General features: G+C 45.8%; 2 protein-coding genes across 2 annotated transcripts in view; one reads left to right on the top strand and one right to left on the bottom strand.

Annotated features, from left to right (window-relative positions):
• Positions 1–993: 993 nt before the first annotated feature.
• Positions 994–5874, top strand: TCFL5 (transcription factor like 5; the record flags this gene model as incomplete). Its single annotated transcript, XM_083873436.1, has 6 exons — positions 994–2146; positions 2841–3027; positions 3478–3637; positions 4322–4562; positions 4981–5122; positions 5761–5874. Exons 1-6 carry the CDS (start codon positions 1413–1415, stop codon positions 5872–5874), a joined length of 1578 nt encoding a protein of 525 aa, XP_083729562.1. The 5' UTR covers positions 994–1412.
• Positions 5875–7270: 1396 nt separating this feature from the next.
• The window catches only part of COL9A3 (collagen type IX alpha 3 chain), a gene marked incomplete at its 5' end in the record, with an annotated part of 33171 nt that continues 16713 nt past the window's right edge, over positions 7271–23728 (bottom strand). The window contains 18 exons of the mRNA XM_083873392.1: positions 7271–7893; positions 8592–8669; positions 9476–9658; positions 10338–10392; positions 10746–10892; positions 11274–11306; positions 11534–11578; positions 12705–12740; positions 15706–15777; positions 16663–16716; positions 18798–18851; positions 19204–19257; positions 20069–20113; positions 20846–20899; positions 21477–21530; positions 21821–21874; positions 22301–22354; positions 23219–23272. Coding sequence (XP_083729518.1) covers positions 7718–7893; positions 8592–8669; positions 9476–9658; positions 10338–10392; positions 10746–10892; positions 11274–11306; positions 11534–11578; positions 12705–12740; positions 15706–15777; positions 16663–16716; positions 18798–18851; positions 19204–19257; positions 20069–20113; positions 20846–20899; positions 21477–21530; positions 21821–21874; positions 22301–22354; positions 23219–23272 — 1302 coding nt within the window. The 3' untranslated portion in view covers positions 7271–7717. The remainder of the gene's footprint in view (positions 7894–8591; positions 8670–9475; positions 9659–10337; positions 10393–10745; positions 10893–11273; positions 11307–11533; positions 11579–12704; positions 12741–15705; positions 15778–16662; positions 16717–18797; positions 18852–19203; positions 19258–20068; positions 20114–20845; positions 20900–21476; positions 21531–21820; positions 21875–22300; positions 22355–23218; positions 23273–23728) is intronic.

Genomic DNA, 23728 nt, shown 5'->3' with positions numbered 1-23728 from the left:
TAAGCAGAAATATTACTGTGTCTATAAAAGGCTGTAGTATTCCAACTGTGAGCATTGTAAAGGGGATTGTGAAGGAGAATTAAAGAAGTAAATTGCGTATTGAGTTCAGCGTGCTCAAAACTGCTTTTAAAATTTCTGGGGTTTTGTGTAGAGGAAAGTCTCGAGTGAGACTGTGGGACTGTGGCTGCATTTCAGGGCAATGTCAGTGCACACTGCCCTGGGACCTTTTTTCCTCTCAGTTCTCCCATCCGTTCCTTCGGGCCGGGCCAAGAACCCACCGCTGCCGGGCCGGGCCCTCCCCGCGGGGTTCAGGCTGAGGCGGCCCCAGGCCCTCAGCCCCTGGGGAAGGACAAGCGATTCCCCTTAATCCAGCTGGTTTTCCCCGTTAATCCAGCTGGTTTTGTTCCCTTTTTCTTCTCGCACAAGTGGCCCTGGTTCGGCTCCCCGGTGCCGCTGTCGGTGCAGGTAGGGCTGTCCCCTCAGCACAGCTGAGCTCCTGTGGCCGTTGCTCTCTGTGAGCTTTCCCTTAGCCACAAAGCCAACCAACAGAGCTTACAGGCTAAGGTTTAATTAGCTGAAACTTGGCATAACAGCGCGTACCCAGCCAAGCACCGCAAATCAGCTAAAACAGCGAACCGTGCATCCAGAACCCGCAATACGCCTGTAAACACGCATTGCAGCCGCACATTCTCTTCCCTCATCCCCTCACATCCCGATCCCCGCCGCGTTTGACCGGCCCGGGCTCTGCTCGGGGTCAATTTCGGCCCTGAGGGGGCGGGCGGGGCGGGGAGGGGAGGGGCGTGGCCTGTCCAGCCTCAGGGGCGGGGCGGGGGGCGCGCGGCCCCGCGCGCGGGCGGCGGTTACGCGCGGCCGTTGGCGGCGGCGCGCGGCGCGCTCGGGCAGCGCTCGGCCGGGCTGAGGGGCCGCGCGTCCCCTCCCGCCCCCGCCCCGCCCGGCCCTGCCCGCCCCGGCTCCCCACGGCTCCCCCCGGCCGCGGGGGCCCCGCTCCCGCCCGCCCGGGCTGCCCCACCCGCCCGGGCTGCCCCGCCGCCGTCCGGGCGCTGTCTCAGGGGGTGCCAGGCCGCAGAGTGCCCGCAGCCTCCCCGCCGAGGCCCGGGCGGGGACAGGTGAAGGCCGTTTGTCGTGAGCAGCTGTGCTGGAGGGGGAGGGAGGGTCTCACCCGGGGGGGGAGACATGGTCAGGGTGTCAGGTACCCCGACAGCGGCAGCTTGGTCCCCACTCTGTTACCTCGCCAATCAGTGTTAAGTGCGATTTTTTTTTTCTGCCTTTCGGTTTGTTTCTTCTTTTTTTTTTCTTTTATTTTTTTTTAATGGATAGTACTGACAATTGTTGAAGGTTTTATGGTTTTCTGTTGAAAGGGACATTGGTAACTGATTAGGTTTGCTGTAGCCATGTCAGGATCAGCCCCCGAGGAGCCTCAGACCATTCCTCAGAGCCCAGCTAGTGTTCCTGACCCCGCTCCCGTTGCTGTCGGACCTGGAGGCTCAAGTGACAGTTCCTTTGGTGAGCAAAACCTTGGCTTCGCCACCCCCGAGGCCAGCCTGGTGGAGATGATGGACATTGAGTACACCCAGCTGCAGCACATACTTTGCTCACACACGGAGGCGCAGAGTAGCGAAGGTGAAGTGGAAGCCAGGCTCAGCGCTTTCTCCTCGCCTGGCCCCTCTGCAGAGCCGCCTCTGCAGCAGCCCTCCCCCAGCACCAGTCAGGACGGGGGCTCATCCAGCAGCTCTGGGAACCAGTCGGTCTGCCCAGTGACCTGTCAGTCAGGGTTGCCTTGTGACAGCTACTGGCCGAGTTCTAACCCGCACCTGGGCTATGCTGACTTGCAGGAGCTCAGGATGATGTTACTTAGCGAGTCCAACCTCCCGGGGAACCAAAGAGAGAAAGCGCCCAGCAGTAGTAGCTCTGTAGAAGTCTCGGGATGCAGTGTAGGGAAAGCTAAACAGGGGGAAAATTTCTTGGGGGAGAATAAGGAAAACATATTTGTTGAAAATTCGGCACTGGCACCAGAGGTTAGATCTAAACCTGCAGTCAGAGCTCGGTTGGAAGACAGATTCAACAGCAGCCCGACAGAAAACCCCAGATGTCAAGAACCCCAAGAATCTGGAGTAACTCTTAACAAGTGTGTTGCAATTACTTTTAGTTTATGTTGTTAAACTATGTATCGTGTAGTTCGAAAGTGATTTGCTAAGTGAAGCCTAAGAATAGTGCTTGTTTTAATGTATGAGAAGGATGGGTTGGGCTTTGTTAAACTGTGCCATCGAACGTGGCTGCGACTCCAGTGAGCTCAGCTTAGGCCCCTCTGTTTATTGCATAAATGGTACAGCATGGAGTTCCAAAATTAATTATTTTACAACTTTATTCTTGATAATGTGTACTCTAAATAAAGGTGAGAGACCATTACCTAGTTTTAATATGCAGCTTGCTAAAAGCAAAGCAGATTTTTGATCATAATAATAAATAATAATAATAATAGATTTGGGTTATAATGTGGAGGCCTGACTATGGGGAAAAACTTTAAGCAAAAATATTGTTTTACAGTCTAACCCTGTACCTATCTTAATGTGCTGACAAAATGTTTTATTGAGGTGTGAAGCACCTTGTTACTGCACAGAATAAAATACCTCCTTGACTGATATTTCTTTTCTTTTATTTGGCCCCTGAAGTGGGCGATAACTGTGATTTCTGTTTACAGTAAATGAAAGTGGTTTCTCGGTGATAGTTTCTAGAATATTTGTAGCTGTACTTTATTTCTGCACTCATTTCCAAGCAGTCAGCCTGGTGTGTTTTCTGTGTTTGTTTGTTTTTGTTTGAAGTTTAGTGACATTGATCCGCCAGCCCTCAGAAGTGGTGGGTGTTCCTCTTCACCAGCAAGGGAACAGGTGTGCTGCACTAGGGAAAAATAAAGCTGCACCTGCCACACATTCCTTACCATTTACTTACCCATTCTTTACCATGAATGCATGTTCTGCTGCTGGAAGTGCTAATCCTTCCCAAGCACAGGTAACTCTCCTCTGCCAATGCTGATAGTATTTACTCCCTGGGTGTGGTGGAATTCTGAAGGTTTGTGGTAGACTGTGGCTGGGTTTGAATAGGGATGGTCATCAGATTTCTTTTTTTCTAGAGTTTATCAGTTTATCATCAGTTTCATCTGTGCAAGACAAGGAGGAAACCATTTTCTGTAGTTCCTGGCTTTCCAATTAATTTTGATGATAAAGATATTTCCCCCTCCACAACTTGCAGTAACCTCTGAAGCAAAAGTGATAGCATAGCACTGAGAAATGTCAGAGGTGTCCACAAAATTCATCACTCTGTCAAAACCCCATGCTTGTGTGTATTTGGGATTTATTCTGCCTGAAGAAGTAATTTAAGAAGCTAACAGAAAGATATCAAAATATTCTCTCTTGTTCTAATGTATATAGTCCTGTAAGTATTTCCTTTTCATTTTCACAGACCTGTGGAACATCTTGCACTATTTTGGAAGCTGCCAAACATCAAGACCTGGGGATACCCAAGACGTTCCCTTTTCTTTATCAGGAAGTTGAATCCACAAAACAGACAGTAGGTGCTATAAATAAAGCTTTGCCTGAGGAAGTTTGGATTAAAGTTGGAGGTAAATAATTTATCTTCTTTTCACTTAGTTTTCTCTTGGTCTTCAAATTTAATTTTTTTTTTCTGATTATGTGTCTTTTTTGGAATTAATATGATTTTAATGAATGTGGGAGGTGAGGTTTTTATGGCAGAGACGCTCAATAGACAACATGGGGCTAGATTTCTCTAAGCAAGTTCAACACCTATGAGTTTAGCTCTATTTTCAAAATTGTTTAGCACTTCTGCCTTGAAATGAGGAGACTTGAGGTTACAAGGTACCTTTGAAAATCTGGGTTAGCAGCTGGTTTCTTTAGAGTCATAGAACCATTAAGGTTGGGAAAGACCTCCAAGATCATTTCAGCCTTTCACCACCAAACCCCATGGCAGAGGGGAACATTCTTTGACCCCAAAGCTGATCCAGCAGACCCAGTCAGTGTCAAACTGAAGAACATTTTAAGGGCTGCCTCAAGTGCTTACCAAGGGCAGGCACAATCTCAATGGGCTCTCTGAGAAAACAGAAGCTGTGTGAATTTTGGAATAGCAGACTGTGCCTTGGGTTGTCTGCAGGTCTTGCTGTAAGAATCAATGTAGGCTGGCAGTAAAGCAAATAAAGCACAAAAAAAAAACCCTTTCCATGATCATTATTTTCAGTTTAGTGGGAAAGTAATAAATAGGTAATTCTTTTCATCTTTATTTTTCCAACAAGACACCTTATGCAAGCAAGCCATAAACAGAAGTTGCAGCCGAATAAACCTGTTGGATCCAAACATGGATCGCAAACCTCTGGGTGAGATCCGGAACGCCCGGGACAACAACCAGAGCACTGCAGCTGCCCAGGGCCCCTGGCAGTCAGCACAGCCCAGCTCCAGTGTGCAGGTACAAAGTGGTTCCCAGGATGGAAGCGCCCAGAGGAGGGAAAGGCACAACCGTCTGGAGAGAGACAGGAGGTAATTCTGGGAGCAGGGGCCATGAAACACCTCTTGAAGCCTAAAATACTGGTAATGCAATACTTTGATTATCCAGGGTAAATGTAAATTTGATGTATTTTGTGTTAGCTCCAAGAAAAAGCAGTGCAGGAGGTGAGGGTTTGGTGTTTATTAGAGGAAAAAGAAAAACCTCTGTTTCATTGTGGTTGTCTTTGTGTTTTTACTCTGTAAACAAACAAAATGAGATTTCAAAACATTTCACCCATTCTGTAAAGATAAGGCGACTTGTGTGTAACAAAACTAATACACAAAGCTTGTAGCAAACACAAAGCAGTCCCCAAAGTCCATGGCTGGTGGCACATGTGAATAATCTTCCTGTTTTCTGTATTTTTCTCTTCCCTCTGGCCCGTGGTTGATGATTTTGGGTGTTTGCCTGCAGGCGCAGGATCCGGGTATGTTGTGACGAGCTCAATCTCCTCGTTCCCTTCTGCACAATTGACACTGACAAGGCAACAACTTTGCAGTGGACAACTGCATTCCTCAAGTACATTCAGGAAAGGCACGGCGACTCCCTGAAGCAGGTTTGAAATCTCATTTCATTTTTGGTCTTGATAAAAATGGGAAATGTTTTAAACCTGTCATAACGTATAACTGAGGTACAAAGCTTCTGCTTGATGCTGTTTGTGAAGGACCCACCATGTCCTTGAACCTTATTTTTTATTTCTTTCAGCTGTTTGAGTTCACTAGTGAGAAATGACAGGCTGTCCTCAGTCATTGTTTCCAAATCCAATTTTAAAATTAATTTTTTTAGTTACCCAATTCCTGAGCATGATCCTATTTGGACAACAATATAAAATTAAGGTTGTCCTCAATCACTCCTCCCCTCCCTCATTTTCTCTATTTTCTCCCTCTTTCACAAGTTTCTAGTTAGTTCAGGGGGGATCACAGCTACATGGCCACACTGTATTGAGTGAGTGGGCAGAGTTGAAGGGTTACATGCCTTAAAAGCAGCTCCCGTTATCCTCAGCAGTAGTTGCAGCTCCAGAGTAATTCTGGCTCTGCCAAGAATTTTAGGAGGGTTTGTATTGGAAAATCGTCTAGACATGGGTATGGCCCCTGTTCCTTCTTATTGAAGGCACTAATGAAACAAAAGCATCCATCTCAAGTAAACATCTACATTAAGTATAATATTAATATTTTGTATTTTGACTTTTTTTAGGAATTTGAGACTGTGTTCTGTGGTAAAACAGGCAGGAGATTAAAAATTGGAAGACCAGACTCGTGTGTGATGTGTCCGGCACAGGAAAACCGCACAGCAATGGAGACCAAATAGCCTGACCTGCCCACCCTGCAGTGTGTGACAACAGTCCAAACTCTGCTTTATTCTTTGCATTTACATGCTGAATAGGAATTTGAAAGTGTAACTTGTAAATATATATATATAAATAGAAATTTAAAGGAAACATTCTTTGTTGCAAATGGAAATGGAAGTTAACTACCAGCAATGGAAATCAGTTCAAGGGGCTTTGGGGCCAGAAGCTATAAGAAAATGTCATGACTCAGTATTTTAATCCTTTAGTTATACAAAATCCACTTGTCATCCTGCTTTGGGGTCTATTTAATTGTTTGCTTTTACTTTCTTTTTTAAAGATGATGCAGCACAGATTGGAAGAGTTGTAGAACATCCATCTGCCTGTTATTTTAATGCCTAGATGCAAACTCATTCTTCCAGTGTAAAAAGAAACTTAAGTTACCATATAATGCCCATTTTTCCATTTCAAATGTAAATATGGTATTGGTTATTTGGACAAGTGCATAGTTTCTAAACTGTGTGTATTATGAATTTTGCATTTGCATACATATTTAACATAATTAGCTCCAAAGAGTACTGCAATGGTGTTGGCATTTTTAAATTCAGTACTATTTTTAATATCTGCCATACAACTGTCAAAGAAGTTCTTGTGTTGTTACTTTAGACCAAAAGTGGCATATTTTAAAAAGTAGATATTTAAATGCACAAACTATTTTTATATTTAAAGAGAAATATGATGCTTTGTTCTTAGGCTTTGGCATGTAGGACAGAAGTAGAACTGTGTGTGAGCTGAGAGTGGTTTTATTAATTTTTTTTAAATAGATGATGCTAGCAAGTTTTAAAGTATAAAAAGTTCTACCAAAATTAATCCTGGTTTAAATCACGGATAAGAACAATTGTGCAGCAATTTATGTCCAAACAAATCCTAGTAAAACCATTCTGGAAAAGAGAGTTTAGCCAGGTTAATTTGATTTGTATAATGACACTTACAACATCACAAAGAAAAGGTTAAAAAAAATCTCCTTTTATTTTTACAACAGTTCATACAGGTGGTTTTGGCTGGACTTTAAAAAGCATCCTTTCTTAGGTGGGGTTCCATCACAATTACTGTGCAAATAGCTGAAGTAGAGGTCATGAAAATGCTGTTACTTCATTTCCTTCATTATCATATGGAAATATACAAAAATTCTTCCCTGGAAATTAAAATATTTACATTACTCCTTTTGCAGAATTTGCTTGCAAGAGGATTACTGTTTACTAGTCTTGGCAAATATTTGAGGTGCAATCTGAAAATTTCTAACTGGCAGCACAGACTTAAGCAATGGTCATTCCTTAGGCCAGGAGGTTCAGATGTTAAAATGCAGGGTTTTTGAAAAATACAGGGAAATTGAAATGCCTGATTTCCACTGATGGAAGAGGCAGCTCAGTGCCTGAGTGCCTTAACAACGTGTCTGAGTGCACAAACCTGCAGGACTGAAGTCAGTGGGAGCAGCACCAAGGAATTCAATGGAAAAGGCTCAAACTTTCTTAGCAAAAAGTCGTGATCTTTAGTACATGGGGGGTGATGGTAAAAAGGAGCAATGCTTCCTCTTGCAGGTCTCTTGAGCAAAGGAAGGAAGGAAAGGTGAGGTTGTTTAGCAGTAAAAATTCTGGAAAATAATTGGGGGGAGGAAAAGATAGTCATAAAGCATCTTTTAATTAAAGTTTTCATCTGATGCTTTCTTTTTCATAGAACTGTGTCAAAGTCTCCACTTAATAGAATAGAAGGAGCATCTGTCCTTTTAGCACTAGAAGGATTCTGTTTTCTTACAATGCACTGTTTATTTAAATATTCAGTCACTTCTTCACTTCTTGTACAGTTGGTTTATGATTTTTTGGAAGTTGATGCTGCAACAGCTCCCATGCAAGCCGACGTGTCACATATTCCTGGAGTTCCCTGAGCCCCAACAGTCCCAGGAGTCCCAGGATCCCCTGGCAGCCCGGGTTCACCCTGAGCACCATCACGGCCATTTTTAGTAATTCCAGGCACACCAGGTGGTCCTAAACAAGAGAAGGGAAAAGATATATGAAATATTTCCATCTCTTCTTTTTTAATATCTGTATATATGTGTTGCTTTTAGAGATCTTAATATACTTTGAGTGTCTGTACATCACACTTGTTATGGCCTGTTGAGTACAAGGTGTTTTCAATAAATTTACCCTGAATCTGGAGTATGTGCTTTGGATTTTTTTGTCCCTAATTTGGTCAAGGGATGTTTTGGTTGTGTGAACTCACAGTTTATTAACGTGGATTAATGCAATTATTTTATGGAAGATTCTGAGACAACGGGGTATAAATATTATAAAATTTTATGGTATAAATTTTGTGGAAGAATTTAAGATAAATGGTTGTAAATATTTTGGTTTTATGAAACTCTATGAATGGAGAGCCTGCTTTTGGTACCTGCAGTTTATTCATTGTACAGGTGTAATCCCAATTACAAAAAGCTGCTTTAACAGGTGAGCAAAATAAAGAATATTCTTCTAAGTTTCTAAAATATATTAATTAATTTGCATCAATTAATCTTGAATAATTTAATAAAGGAATAATCAAGAAGCATACACCATCCTTTCCCTTGATCTGGAGAGGCTCAGAATTGTCACACACCTTTAAATTAGTGACAATAATGTATTGCCATCAACATGAAGAGCTGCCCCTCCCTTCAGTGATGGAGCATTAAATCCTTCCCCACACTTACCCTGCAGCCCTTGGTCACCATCAGGCCCATCGATGCCTTGGCCAACAGGTCCTTTATCTCCCTTCTCACCAGGCTCACCTTTAATCACAAACACAGTTTCCACAGTGAGCTGAGCTCTGCAGCTGGAGCCACAACAGGGAGGGGAGAGAACAAGAGAAGCTACAAATCCTCTGGATGTGACAGGGATCTCTGCTTATGTGGCAGCCCTCAAGATGCAGCACTCCACTGTCCTGGGTTTCAGTGTAGGATGTGCACAAAGTATTTATTTCTATCACCATCTCCATGAGCTGTTGGAACCAGGTGGGGCAGTGTTTTCCCAGGCCCCTCCTTTGGGCTCTTCTGCTCATGGCCCATCAATGCCTTGCCCAGGACTCACAGGGAACTCCCTCCAGGAGCTCTCTCTGTTTAATGGGCCATCAAGGACCCACTTCACGACTCCTCATCCCATTGGGAGATGCTCCGCCCAGGGGGAGGAGCCAAGCATTCCCACCTGGAGAGAATCTGGGATTTGGGACAGGACAAGCAGCCCTGACCCACTGGATTCCCAGAGGAGCAGAGCTACCAGACCTTTCTACAGGATCACTGCTTCAGGAAGAGCCCCTCACCTGGACTGCTTCCACCACCCTGCTCAGGTTGTGTTCTGACTCTGTCAGTGGTCTTTTCTATTACTGCATTTATTTTATTTTACTGTTTTTCCCTTTCTTCCTATTAAATTGCATTTCTGACTTGGAGTCTCTCACTGGTTTTACTTTCAAACCACTATATCCACCTAGAACTCCACCAAGGAGTTCTGATCTCTTCTCCCCAGTGCTGAAGCCAGTGCAAATTCACCATTTATTTCAGTGGGAATAAAAGAGAAGCAAATTGTTTCAGTCTTAACTTGCCTCTGGGTCCAGGATCCCCGAGCTCTCCTGTTGGCCCTCTGTATCCAGGGGGCCCACGAGGACCAGGATGTCCAACACTTCCCGTGGTTCCAGGGGGACCCGGGGGCCCAGCAGGGCCAGGCCGTCCTGTCATCCCAGGAGCCAAGGGCTTCCTCAGGTTAGCAGCCAGCTGTGCAATTTGCTCTGAAAAACACAACTAAACACTGCACCTCCAACCTTGGCACTCTTCCTTTGGGCAGAACAAAACATTGAATCTGTCCTTTCGGCTTACCTGTAGCTTTTTTTTTTTTTTTTTTTTTTTTTTTCCTTACATCTCCTCAGATGGAGATTTTAATCATAAATCTGCAGGGTTGATTATTCCTGTTTCTAAAACCTCTTAAAAGGATGTCAAGTATTCTAACAAATGACACTTAAATAATTAAAACGAGCTTCCTGAAGCAAACTTTCAGAGTTTAACATCATCCCAAACAGCGAATGTAACCTCCTAATGTAAAACAGTGACTTTGAAGAAAAAAGGACAATCCCTGAGGACCTGCTCCAAGGAAAAGAGATGCACTGAGGGGAGGTGAAGTTCAGAATGACACAGGTTAGGGCAGGAGCTCTCACACAACACACAACAAAGTGCCAGAGCTGCTTTCAGTGCATTTTGACCATTGCCATGATGAATCATTTAAAAATACTAATTTTAGAACACCAGAGATATCTCCAACAAGGTGACCTCCTGAATAATTTCCTTACACTAAAGGTCAATGTATTTTTTTTTTTATATGAAGACAGAAAATTAACAAATCCCAGAAGCCATTTTATGTTCAGGATCTATTCAGCTGGTAAAGTCAGTCAGTTTTCTCTCAGTAATACTCACCATTTATCAATTCCCCACAGAGTTCTCTGATATGTTGTTCACTGGCCTCTTTTCCCTGCAGTTAACAGAAGAATTTATTCTTGTAGAAACCTCCTTATCAATACCCAGCCCTGGCAGAAGCTGCAGGACACAAAACACATTTCCAGGAAGGAGCATCCTGGGTCCTGCATTGAGAGCAGGGTGTTCTTTCCCCTCTTCAGAAGGTGACAGCTTCCCTTCAGAACTGTGCTGTATAAATGGCAGAGATTAATTTTAATGTTAAGCCAGACATTTGATCTGGGGTTTATTTGGCCTTATTTTTTCCTGTTGAAATGCAGGACCTTATTTTCTGGACAGATCCAAACCCCACGATCCATTTATTCATTCCACAGGCTCCCTGACTGTGCTGCAGAAGCAGCAGATACTTACAGGGGGTCCAGGTTTTCCTGTGATGCCAGGGACACCCCTCTCCCCCTGGTGCCCCATGGGTCCTGGGTGTCCTGGGATCCCTGGTGCTCCAGCTGTCCCGTTGGGTCCTTGGACACCTTTTGGACCAAGTTCTCCTCTTTTTCCTGGCTGCAGTGAAGAATAAAAAAATACCAAAATCACTTAAAATGGAAGTCATGGTCCATTCTTTTCTCCTGGGGGTTAGTTAGGGCTTTCTTCAGGTGTCCTGAACTGATCTGGATGATCAGATATATTTCTTACATCCCAGGGGGTGTTTTTGCAATATAGGTCATGATAAGAGGAGTTCTTGCTGCAGCAAAATTATCAGATTTCAATAGTGTGAATGCTACAACCCCCCATTTTTCTCACAGATTCACAGCATGATTGTGAGGAAAACCTTCTTCTAGGGAATGACACCAGAGCAGAGCCTATTCTATAGTTATAAAGATGCAATGGTCAAGCTTACTCCTAAATCCTTTGGGACATGAGCCCCCAGTGTGTGACACTTACCTCTCCTTTTTGGCCAGGGGGTCCAAAGGGACCCTGTCAGAAAGAAAAGGGAAACAAGAAAGAATGATTAATTCAGAAAAGGTACATCTGAAGCCAAATCTCCCAAGCTGCTGTGATGTGTGCAAGGCTTGGGTTGCCTTCTTTTCACAGCAGGGCTGGAGACCTTGGGTGGTTTATTCTGACTGACCACAGTGATCCATGGCTTTCTGGACCCATCTGTGATTTGAGAAATCAGCTCTACTGAATTTAAGGACACCTACCAGCTCTCCTTTGTCACCTGGGAGGCCATCTGCTCCAGCAAAGCCCTGAGAGAGAGACCAGAGTTAACAGTGCACCTGCTGCTGACAGCAAGGATCCCCCTGAGGCTGAATTCACATGGCTGAGAACCACGATGGATTGGCCATGAAAGACATCCACAGGCTGGCACTGGCATTCCTCAAGCAGGGAGCATGAATTTCAGCTCCCCCTGCTCTGCCTCACAGAAAATGTGGGTTTGCAGCCACAGGCAAATGTTGAGTGTCCCTCATGGGCTCCTGAGCAGAACAGCTTCATCCCACCCTCAAACTGCAGAGATTTCTTGGTGAGGAACATCCCTCTCCACTCCTGGGGACAGGAATGTGTGAGTGGCTGAACCTCTGGTGACATCCACTGTTCCAGCCAGGCCAGGGAACATCCCTTTGCTGCTCACCCCCAGCCAGCAGCAGCCTGAGCGTGGCTGGGGTGACACAAATCCCTGCCCTGCCCAAGGCACAGCTGGCTCAGCACAGAGCTCTGTTATTAGAGCAGATAACGAGCATTGTTATGGTGACTCCAGAGCTTTCCAGAGGAAGTTATCCCCAGACAAACAGAGACCAGGTTGGTCTTTCCCCTTAGCAGCAAAACAGAGACCACATTGGTACTGGTAAACCAAACCTGCAAGACTTGCTAGGAAAGCCTCTCTATGCAAGAACACAGTCATGCATTAATGAAAATCATATATTTGATAAAAACTGGCCCAAAGCTCAGTGCTGAGATTAAACCAAGCGTGGAAGTTGAGCAGCAAAAAGTGTAAGATTAAACTAGTTCATCAGTGTGCCAAGCTTGGAGGTTAGGCTGAAATATCCTTCAGCAGGCACATGAAGTTGAGGAAAAGCTGCACTTCTAAACTTAACTGGGGAGGAATTTGATGTGAGGAGCTCCAGCACAGATCCCTGTGGCCACAAAACACACAGCAAGGGCCTGGTGTTTGTATCACAGCATTTTCATGGGTCTCTATCAGAACAGACAGACATCTGTGCCAATACAGGGAAAAAATGGGACCAAAGAGGGTTTTGGTTTTTGCTGCAGAATATTTTCATTTGTGGAAGAGAAATCTGTTTGTGCTGTTAAAGGCTGTGCCTGAGGCTTGGTTTGAATGCCTCTGCTGACAATGGCATGAAAGTCACCACTTACCTGGTTTCCCTTGGGACCAGGAACACCAACAGGACCCTGAAAATAAGTAAGAGAAGGGAGGCAAATGAGCTCACACTGTTCCTTCCCTGTGAATTCCTGGTGTGGTCAGACACTCACTCAGCAAGGGGGCAGAATCAGTCTCCCGGTGCCAAGCAAGAGGGTACAAATCCCACTGACACTTCCTAGAAATAAGAAGGGATTTAAGCACCCCTGCTAGCTCTGTGACACTCTCCACAGTCCCTGGTTTGTGTTGTGGCACAATTTCTCAGCCTGTGATGTCAGGAGGAGCTTGGATTTACTCGTGGTATAAAACAGACAAGAATATTTTCATACCACAAGGGCAAAAGCCAAGATGTTTTTTCAAGGCCTTATTAGGCTGTCAGTTTTCCTAAGATTTAGAATTAGGTGCTCTTGGTTTAAAGATTCATGGCCATTAGAATAAAATGCATTTAGATGATAAACTGATTATCACTCCAGGAATAGTCCAGGCAATTTGGAAAATCCTTCCATCTTTGTCTACCTGACATTCACAGAGAGGACGTGAGACATTTTCAGCCCTGTTTATGATTTTTCTGCTCCATAGAGTGGAGCCAACAAGGAGTTCAAGAGAACCTCAGATTTTTTTTCTCTACTGCAAAATCTACATGTGAAATTCAGCCATTTTACCCTTCAAGCAGGATTCCTACAGCACACTCATCAACCTGGCATCTGCAAACTGATCTTTTTTTATTAACTGGATCTAGAGATGGCTCAGCAGAACAGAATCTTCAAGGAGGACAAACACACACAACAAGGACATTTCATTTTGCCCAATCCAAACACTAAGTTAAAAAGAGGGGGGGATTTCTATTAATAAAAAATAACTCAGAAAAACAAACAATGGAATGTAGAAATGAAAGAGTGGCTAAAACTTTTTATAACACTCATTTTATGCTTGCTGATGGCAAAAGCAATATATTCCTCTCTGAACATTTTCATCTAAATTTTATATCTCTGACTTCACAGGGTCTCAAGGCTCCATGAAAGTTTATGGCAATAAAACACAGTTCAGTCACCAAAGACTAAGCCCTGCAAGGAACATTCCCTTGAAGACAAACTTAGCCCAGAGGGTTTGCATTCAAAACTTTAATTCACTGCAGTGGTAATTCCCAGCAGCAGGAACAAGGAGGTCAGGACTGCCAGCCCCATGTCTTCACACATTTCATCTGACCAGTGAAACAAAACTCCTGGTTTTGGCCAAGCATTTAGTGCTCCAGCAGGGAGGGAGGCAGTTCCCCAGGTGGCTGCTGGCATCCAGAATCCTCAGGAATTTAATAATAATAAAAATCCTCAGGAAAAACATTTGCCTATTGCTGCCTCAGCAACAACAGGCAAACCCTTCCTCTCCCCATATCCCACTCCAGCAAGATGGTTGATGTATTTTATCTCAAAGCCATTTCATATCTTACAGTCAAATGCACTCGACCAAATTGTATTTTTCATGCCAGCAAACAAATTTACTGAAATGCTGGTTTATATTCCTGACCACAGTCAGCCCAAGGACTGTGAAAAAGCCTGTGAGTACTCAGTTAGTTGGGCATGAGGGAGTTTTTCTTTTTTTCACAGAAAAGTCTCAGTTGATTTCAGGAGAGTTTGATGAGTTGGCTGCAGCTGGGATGGGGTAATTCCATCAATGCTGTGTGTGCAGTTCTCTTTATCCACATCAGGACCAGCAGTAAAGCAAACCCAGGGCTGATTTCTGGGGTTTTTGAGTGTCCCCCAGCAGCTGCCACCACCCCCAGCAGCACAGGCTGTTTGTTTAGGCCATAAAAACACAATCTCAGGGTTTAGGCTCAACCCAGCAGCACCACCATGGTCACACTAAACCATGTCCTCAAGGGCCACATCCACACCTTGTCTGAACACTTGCAGGGATGGTGACTCCACCACTTCCATGGGCAGCCTGTTCCAATGCTTTACAACCCTTTCTGAGAAAAAAAATTCCTGATATCTAATCTAAACCTCCCCTGGTGCAGCTTGAGGCCGTTTCCTCTCATTCTGAGCAACCAACAATCACATCTCAGAGTAACCACACTGAACTTCAGAGCCAGAAATAAAACCTAGATTATTTTTTATTGCTTTAAGCACAACATTTTTCCCTCCCTCTGCTTGGAGCAGCTCCCTGGGCGCTTCATGGAGGGGCCTCTTCCCCTCTGAATGTACATTTTTCACCACAGCAAAGCCCTGAATGGAGTCAAGAGCCCCACAGCTCCACAATAACGCTCCTGTTTCACACTTCCAGCTCACAGCCACTCCAAAAGGCTTTTTTAAACCTGCCTGGAGCCAGCACAGAAGGGCCATTGTGGAACCCCTGTGGTGGTGCTGCAGTTGCTTACACAGAAAGCAACTTAAAGCTTTTTTTTTTTTTTTAAAACCTTTCACCTTAAAGCTGGGGAGGAGGGAGCTGGTGAACACATGGCTCCTGTTCTCCTGCAAGCTCCCAACAAATGGTGTTCACTTTACTCTGATAGCTTCTCTCAAATGAGAATGAAGTAATTTAAATAAAAAGTCACATTTATTGTGAGGTGGGATGCCCAGGTGTTTTGCTGTTCAGAAAGAAAAGTCACTGATCAAACTGTAATTTAAAAAAAAACCCAAACCCAGAGAGTCTAATCAATTATCTGAGTAACAAAAATCCATGGATCAGCCCTCTTGTGCTCCTGGGGAGTGAGGCTTTGTTGGAATCAGCGTGAGGAACAAGGAAAAACCCCAACACTCTCTATTCTGGCTAGGATAGGGCCTGGAAATTGCTTTAAACAATCCACCCTGTCTGAGAACAGTGGGAGTGTCTGAAGTGAAACAGAAACCAGGAGCAGAGGGGACAGGATACACCAGTGTGACTTGGGCAGCACCAGGGGAGGGCCTGGGACACCCAACACACACCAGCTACACCAGGTTTTGGCCCCATGATGCTCTGAATTCCCATCCCAAACAGGAATTAGTGACAGGTGTCTTGCCTTACCCTGTCTCCTGTCTCTCCACGGATCCCAGTTGGGCCAGGAAGGCCAGGCTCTCCACTGGCACCTTTGGGCCCCTGTTGGGAAAACAACAATAACCAAGCTACAGCTTTCAGTGCCAGAAACCCTGCACCCATCAACGCCCTGGAAGTTCATCAGTCTCCATAACAGGTTCAAAAAAGTTATTTTTGGATGATCTCTATCCCTTTTCCCCCAGGACCTGGGCACCACTTGTTGGTAGAGCTCATTCCAGATTCTCTCCTGGTCCACAGCCAAGGTCAGGTACGTGCCAAGGTGCTCCAACCTTTGGCTTGGATCTTTCATTAATAAACCTCTTAAAATTAATAAAACTTCAATATCTGTGATCACACCAAGTGATGCTCCCCTCAGCCAGTGCCAGTGGGGAGTGGAGATCCCACACCCTTGGAGAAGGGAGGGAGGAGTATTGGAGACCCCAGTGCAGCAGAAGGGAGGGGGAGTTCACTGGAGAAATACAAATAGAGAGTGAACCAGATCAAGGAGAAATTGAGGTTTCCTTAAGAAGATCAGACTCAAAAAATCATAAAACAGTTTGGGTTGGAAGGGACCTTAAAACTCAGCATGTTCCAGCACCTGCTCCAGGCTGGGTCACCCTCCACCAGAGAGGCTGGCCAGGAACCCACCCAACCTTGGCCTTGGACTCCAGGGATGGGGCAGCCACAGCTTCTCTGGGCACCCTGTGCCAGAAACAGGCTCAGAACCCAACCCTTCCCTTTGCAAACAAACACTGAACAGGAATTGCTCCTGCAGGAAGCTCATCTGGCCTCATGCTCTTCCTACCATGGTAATGAAGGTGTCACAGTGGTTCTGGCAGATGGAAAGACATTTTTCTTCTTTTCCCTCACTGCCATCACCCACCTGCCTTGCCAGAGCTTTGCAGTGACACTGACCTGCCAAAACACCACCCCTCTCCTCACACTGACCTGGAAACCTCGGACACCACGGGGTCCTGGGGGGCCTTGGAGACCCAGTGCTCCCTGCAAAGAGAGAGATCAGCTCTGGTGAGGAGAAAATCCAGGGCCAGGTAAGTCAATAGTGCCATTAAACCATCAGAGTGTGCAGGTCTGTGCTGCAGCACTTTGCCCCTTGGTGTTTGCTGTTGGCTGAGCTTTGTTAATTGCATTGTTATTAACAGAAAAGCTTATTTGAATAATCGATGGTTAAGAACATACCACACTCATGAGCAGTACAGATCAGGGACAGCAAAAAGTGGCAGCATGGGAGAGCACAGACAAACATCCATTAGAGGGATCTGCTATCTCAATATTATGCTTTTAATTGATTGCTAGGAACTGCTGCGAAACATGTGCTGCAGGCCCTTGGAAATGATAAATGGCAATTGCACCCATTTGCTTGGACATCCTTGGCTCCAGCAATGTACAAAAGGCAGCAGTTTATGCTGTCAGAGCAGAGGCTTTTAAGAGCTCACCAGGCAGAAGAGGAACATTACCATTAGGAGTCTCTATTGCTTTCTCCTGAGAAAAATCACATATACAATAAAGATCTTGGATAAAAAAAAATCCCTAAGTAATTTAGGCATTTAAATCTCATTTTGTAAACTGTCTTCTTGAAATAGATGCCTTCAGCAGGCTTCTGTCACGAGGCAGGGCTGCAGCTTTGGCTCCTTTCAGTGCCATCCCTGCTGGGTGGAGCATTCAGGGACACAAATAAACCTCACACTGGCCGCTGACATAAAGCAGCATCATCCTCAAAAAGCTGCACAACTGCTCAGGTATTTTTGTGGTTACTGGTTTTCACTTTTTTTTCTGCTTGCAATTCAGTAAAGAACTTTTAAAGTTATAAATACAAAGCTTTAGGAAAGTTGAGTTAAATTACATCAAAAATGACTCTGCTGAGCTGCTGGTGGGAGCTGGAGGGACCTGACAGGTTCTGAGAAATCCTTGGTACTCAGAGCTTTAAAAAACCCAAATTGATTTGAGTTAAACAGCCTTAACACTGGAAAAATCCTGCACCTCTCTTGGAACAGCTCAGTCTTAACTGATAACTTATGATTCTAATAAAACAAATCAGAAATGAGAAGCCCAGGTTAGACATAACCAAGGGCTCAGCTGCAACTGCACCCCTGTCAAAACTCTGCACCAACACAATTAGCTCAACTGCTTTTGCTTTTTGGGCTGTAATAATGTGGTACCTTTTGTGAGGCCAGCCACTTTGATGAAAAATTGCAGACATAAAAGCAAACATTATTAATACAGGTTATTTCTAAAGCTGATTTCCCTCTCCTTGGAAGTTTAAGCAGCAGCTGCTCACAAACAATAAATCATGCAGTTCAATTTCTTCCAAGTGGCACGTACTAGAAATCATATTAGACTTGCTGTAGGCTCCTGGATTTCAAAATGAGATTAAGATGGGGGGGAAGAAAGAAAAGAAAAAGAAAAAAAAAAAAAAAAACCAACAAAGTCACTAGAAGATCAGATCCAACCCCACCAGCAGCAGTAGCTGGGGAGTGACAAGATGAAAAAGGTACCCCAGCATTTTTAGTAGTGGGATCAAAATGAGGGTTTTCCCTCCTGATATGATTTGTTGTCATCTCTGCTATTGAGCAGGGACACAGCAGGGAGCTCTGCAGTTATTCCCAGTTTTGGTGAATCCCTCTCCACTGCTCCAAGGAAAGGGCTGCAGCACTGGGGAGGATTTCAGGTGTCGTGTTTGCTGGTGGCAAACACTGCAACAGCTTCCCTGGAGCTCTGCACCACCAGTGCCTCACTCCAGCTCGGGCAGAACCTTCTCATTCCTGTGTAATGAGGGGCTTGCTGACTGTCCAGTCTCTCCTGCCAGACTGTGACAGCTCCACAAACCTCCTGGGCAGCTGCAGTCTGCTCTGCCAAGGCAAATGGGAGGGCTCACTTGGCATCTGCACAGAGCTGTCAGTGAGAACAGGACCTGACCCAGCTCGGGGGAGGAATTTCTCTGCTGCCAAAGCTCCCCAGAGACACCACTGAGAGAGAAAGTGGCTTTTTACTGCAGCCAGAGAGTGATCCCCCCACACAACCCCTGTTTTGGCACCTCTCTGGTTTCCAGCCAGCTCTGTACTTACAGTTGCTCCTCTGGGTCCTGGCAGACCTCTCTCACCAGGAATGCCAACATCGCCCTGGCAGGGACACCAAAGTCAGCTGTGATATTTCAGAGCACAAATCCACCCTTCCCACCCCACTGGGACATATTCCTGTTTCCCAGGCTGTTCAGTCCCAAGCTCCTGCCCCATCTGCCAGCCCACAGCTGGTGGGTTTTGCCCAGCACCCTGCCCAGCCAGCTCAGTGCTCCCTGGGGAATCCACACCAGGGAGGAGTGCCTGGAGTGCTCAGTCCCATGGGATTGCAACTGCTGCATCACTGGAAGATTTATTTATGCAAGGAAGCATCAGGGGAGCTCCAGACCCCCAGTTTGGTTTAAAACTCACCAGAAGTGAGTTTCCATGCTGAGTGGAAATGTGGGACACTTACAGGGATGCCTGGCTCTCCAGAGGGACCTGCCTCTCCCATCTCTCCAGCGCTGCCCTGCAGAGCACAAAGCAAACTCTCAGTTAGGGCATCACTTCAGGGGGTCATTTCTGTCCTACCTGAAGCAACAAAAGGGGGAGGGAGTTAAAACCTGGATCAGGAAAAAAAAAAAAAAAAAAATTTCACAGTTTTAAGGCAAAACTCACAGCACCAGAGGTGAGCTGCACACACTCTCCTGGCAGCAGTGACAAGGTAGGGCTGCCAGCCCCAGGGCAGTGTCCCCATGTTCTATGTGAGACAGGGATGCCAGGACATCCCATCATATTCACCCCTGCACCACCTTCCTGCAGCGTGCTCTCCTCCCTGAGGATTAGCAGCAATAATGATGCAGAGGGAAAAAATCATAAAGAAGGGGCACAGGGGAAAAAAAATCCCAACATCTCTCAGAACAGCTTTGTGCTGGACTGCTTTGTCTGCCTGAGGTTCTCTTTAATCTCACAGGTAGGTGTCAATCTAAAGCTCCATGGAAGTTTTTCTCCTGAGGTGAGGGAAAATCTGCAGAAGGCAAGATGAGATTATTCTGATCCTGCTGGTGCTCAGCCTTTTGATTCCCAGAGATCAAGCCTCCTCCTGGGACTCTGACAAAAGGATGAGGTTTACTAAGCCACTAATGACTCTGCTGTGTATCTGCAGTCTCTTCACTGAACCAGGGGCCAGCCCAGTTATTTTCCCTAATTCCTGCTCTACAGCCCCAGCTGAAATACAGAAACCATCACTTTGGGGTAAGTCCTCCCAATCCCCCAAAGCTAAACAGCCTTGCTGTGACCAGTTTTCCCACCAGACCCCATCATTAGAGAGATTCACTTACTGGTTCACCCTTTGAGCCTTTAATACCTGCTCTTCCAGGCAGACCCTGGGAAAAAATGATATTAAAGCAATGTCAGAAGAAGTGAAGTTATTAAATTTGTTATTCTGCTCTGATTTGACACACAAGGAGTGACCTTTGCTTGAAGCAAGGGAGGGTTTAAACTTCTGCAGGTTTCACTGTGAAAATTATGACTTCAATGTCTCTCTTGCTGCCATTGCAGCTCCATGGACACTAATCCTTGGCATGAGAGCAAGGAGCAGGAATATACAAATACACCACCAGCAGCAACATTTTTCACAGCAAAAACCTCTCTCCAGGGTTGTTCAAAATATTCTGTAAATGCAGGAAGAAAGGAATACTTTGTCTCTTTTAAATAGTTGGAAGTCTGGAGAGATGAAACATTTTGCCAATAAGCACTGGAGTGAGGCAGGGACAGAGCTCAGGATCTTATATCCCAGATCTTATCTCCCTCCATAAGGGATGCACATCAGTGGGATGTGTGAAAGAGAAAATCTCTCTCAAGTTTAGATTTTAAAGAGTCAGAGCAGCCAACAGCCAAGGAATTACTGCATAGTGCTGCTCCAGGTGTTCCCCAGTCCTCTCTGGCACACTCCTTCCCTGTCTGCATGGTGGGAAAAGTGCATTTCCTCTTGGCTTAACTAGAGCTCCTTGTGCAACAGCCCACAGGATGACTCTCCCCTGTCCCCAGGAGGGATTTCTGCAGGCACCCTGAGCTGCTGGAACCCCCAGGGGTGGCAGGTCCTGCTCCATACTCACAGGAAGTCCGTTTGGTCCCTTCTCTCCAGGAGCACCCATGGGAGCTGCATCACCCTGTGGATAGGGAGAGGTTAGGAGGGATCCTCCAGCACAGGGAAATGGCCTGGCACAGGTAGGGGACACATTCCCAAACAGGCATTTGTACTTTCCTCCCTCCCTGTGTGCACAGTTCCAAGAGCTGTTGTGTCTAGAGGAGTGAGCACAACTGGACAGGAGCTCCCAGGTGTTTGCCAGCCTTCCCTGGCAGCACATGTTCCATCTTCCTGCAGGAGCACTGCTCAAGAACCAGGCAACCAGCACCTGACAGCACTTTGTCTCCAGGCTGTTAAAATCAACTCTGCCAACAGCTCTGAAAAGGCATCTCTGAGGGCCTGGAGTCAGCCAGCAGGAACCACCAAATCCAGGGACACAGCTGGGCTTACAGCACATGTGCACCTTCCTTCTTTAGGGGATTTCCTTGGGATTAACCAACAGGAGAATCTCCCTCTCCTTCACTAGTGACAATACTACAAAACTTTTGAGAATGAACAGCTTTCCAGGCAAGCTTCTTGAGGAGCATCAGTATCTTTGCAGCACTCCCAGCACAGTCTCAGGAACCTTCCCTGCAGTGTTTAAACAGGACTTTACAAACCTTCTCACCATCGAGTCCGGGAGCTCCATCCCGCCCATCCTTGCCAGGCATCCCCTGCAATCATGGACAGAACACCTTTAGCTCAGGAGGAGGCTCGGTGGTTTGCTAAATACAGTCACACATCAAAGAAGCTTTTAGCAATGAGTCCAGCTCCAGTTGTAGTGGGAGGTTTTCATTAACAGCAGCACAGCCATGGCTTAGTCTAGCTGGGTTTACACAGAGATCCACAGAGCAGAAATTTGACAGCAAAGATGGCAAGAAGCAGATTTTCTCCTATTGTGTTTTATCCCCTCATCTGCAAGCAAGACAAACAGCAGGACCTGCCTCCTACTCAATTGACTTACAGGTTCTCCTATGAGTCCACGAGCCCCTGGGTTTCCTTTTGGTCCAGGTTTGCCCTAGAAAACAACAATAAATCCTGTGTTAACCATTGCAAACCTGAAAACAGTCAACAAAGGCAAGACTCAAATTCTTCAGGGACATTTCATTCCATTTCAGCTGGTTTCTCTCTGTCCACATAAGTATGGAGGTTGTTTTGGGACACTCCAGGAAACCAGCCCAGTGCTGGATACAACAGCTGGGAAGATTCTTGATCATTTGAAGGGATGGGGATGTAAGATCTGCTCCCTGTGCTCCAGGCTGCAGCAGCACTTGGACATCTTATTGCTCAGGCATCTTTAGTAAGAGTCAAAAATCTCATTTTTGAGATGATGCTTTCATCCCTTCCAATTAAATGAAGGGGGCACAAACCAAAATAAACCCAGGGAACGGTCTTTGGACCATCACATCCCAGACTGGAGCAGAGGGTGTTTGACTGTACTTACAGTGTCACCTTTGGGCCCCCGGAATCCCTGAGGTCCTTTGCTCCCTTGGTCTCCCTGTGACAGAGGAGGAAAAGCCATTAAGCATATCCATCACACAGTGACAGAGATTGCTGCTTTGAGGGTGAAATGAGGAGGTTTTTGTGCTGTTTGCTGGTGTCAGCAGAGGTGTGAGCACACACAGTCCCCCCAGAGCTCAGCTGCACTTTCCCAGTTACACACTAATTCCTGACACCCTCTCTGCAGCAGGGACTTTGCCAACAATCCCTCAGGGCAGAGACCATCTTCCCCTCCATTTAATGAAGCAATTTCTTTAAGCAGAAACAGAGTGGGAGAAAAGCTTTCATATTTACTGTCTGGATCCTGCTGGGTGTAATGAAAGATTTGGTGAGAAAGCACCTCATTTTATTTTAGTTTGGATGAATTTCTTCTATAATTGCAAGACTTGGGAGGGGTCCCCGGAGGGTGGTGCTGCAGAAGGGAGCTCTGCAGCAGGATGGGGATTGCATCCTCAATACATCCTCAATAAACAGGTATTTCTGCTTGGAACAAAAATCCTTGAGAGCTGTGGGCACCTGGGAACAGACCAGGGCTGATTCTTCCTCCAAAAGCAATGGATATTCTCTTTTCCACTGCTTGCCCACAGCTGCTGGTGCTCAGGGAAGGGCAGTGAAGCACAGAGAAAAAATGGAAATGTGGTGAATTTATTCTGGTGTGGGGCATGGCAAAGGGAGAATAGACATCATGAAGTCTGGGTCAGGTAAAATAACATTGCTCTAAGTGGAGGGAAAGGGCAAAGGGAATAATATGATGGAGGTGGTCAGCACAGCCTCCTGCTCACTGGCAGCAGAGCTCAGGAAGGAGGAATAAATTAGGCTGTGGCTGTGGAAGGCAGGGCCACAGAGAGACTGGAATACATACAGCTTTCCCTGGAGGTCCTGGGATTCCTGGTGGGCCTCTGTATCCAATGTCACCCTGCAGAGAACAGACATCATGGTGATGCTGGGCTTGGCAGAGGGTGAAGTAACAGAATCCCCACCTTGTACCACAGCCTGGGAAAACACAAAAGCCCTGGAAGGACACCCTGTATCTCCTGCTGGTTTGCAAAAAATCCCACTCTGAACAATGGGGTTTTACTCTGGATCTCCCCACCTTTGTACCTCTGATACACTGATATCATTCATGGCCTTACTATCTTGATAACATTCTTACTCCTAAATAAATGCATGACTTCATCCAATTCAAAACCATTCAGCCTCTGGGCTGCTGGTCAAGGGACTGTGACAGGAGTCCAAAGCGTCAATGAGCTGGAGATTGACCCTGTTCTCTCTGAGGAGCCTTTTTGTGTCCTGAAAACCTTCGTCCATTAAAGGTGATTCTTTGGCTTTTACTTGTAAAGGGACAGAACAGAAAGTGAAATGTTAATGAAAG

Source organism: Zosterops lateralis (genome assembly GCF_965231275.1).
Source record: "Zosterops lateralis genome assembly, chromosome: 16".
In the NCBI taxonomy this organism is placed as follows: Eukaryota; Metazoa; Chordata; class Aves; order Passeriformes; family Zosteropidae; genus Zosterops; species Zosterops lateralis.
Note: the sequence above shows the minus strand (reverse complement) of the source record. Positions and strands in the feature narration are given on the sequence as shown.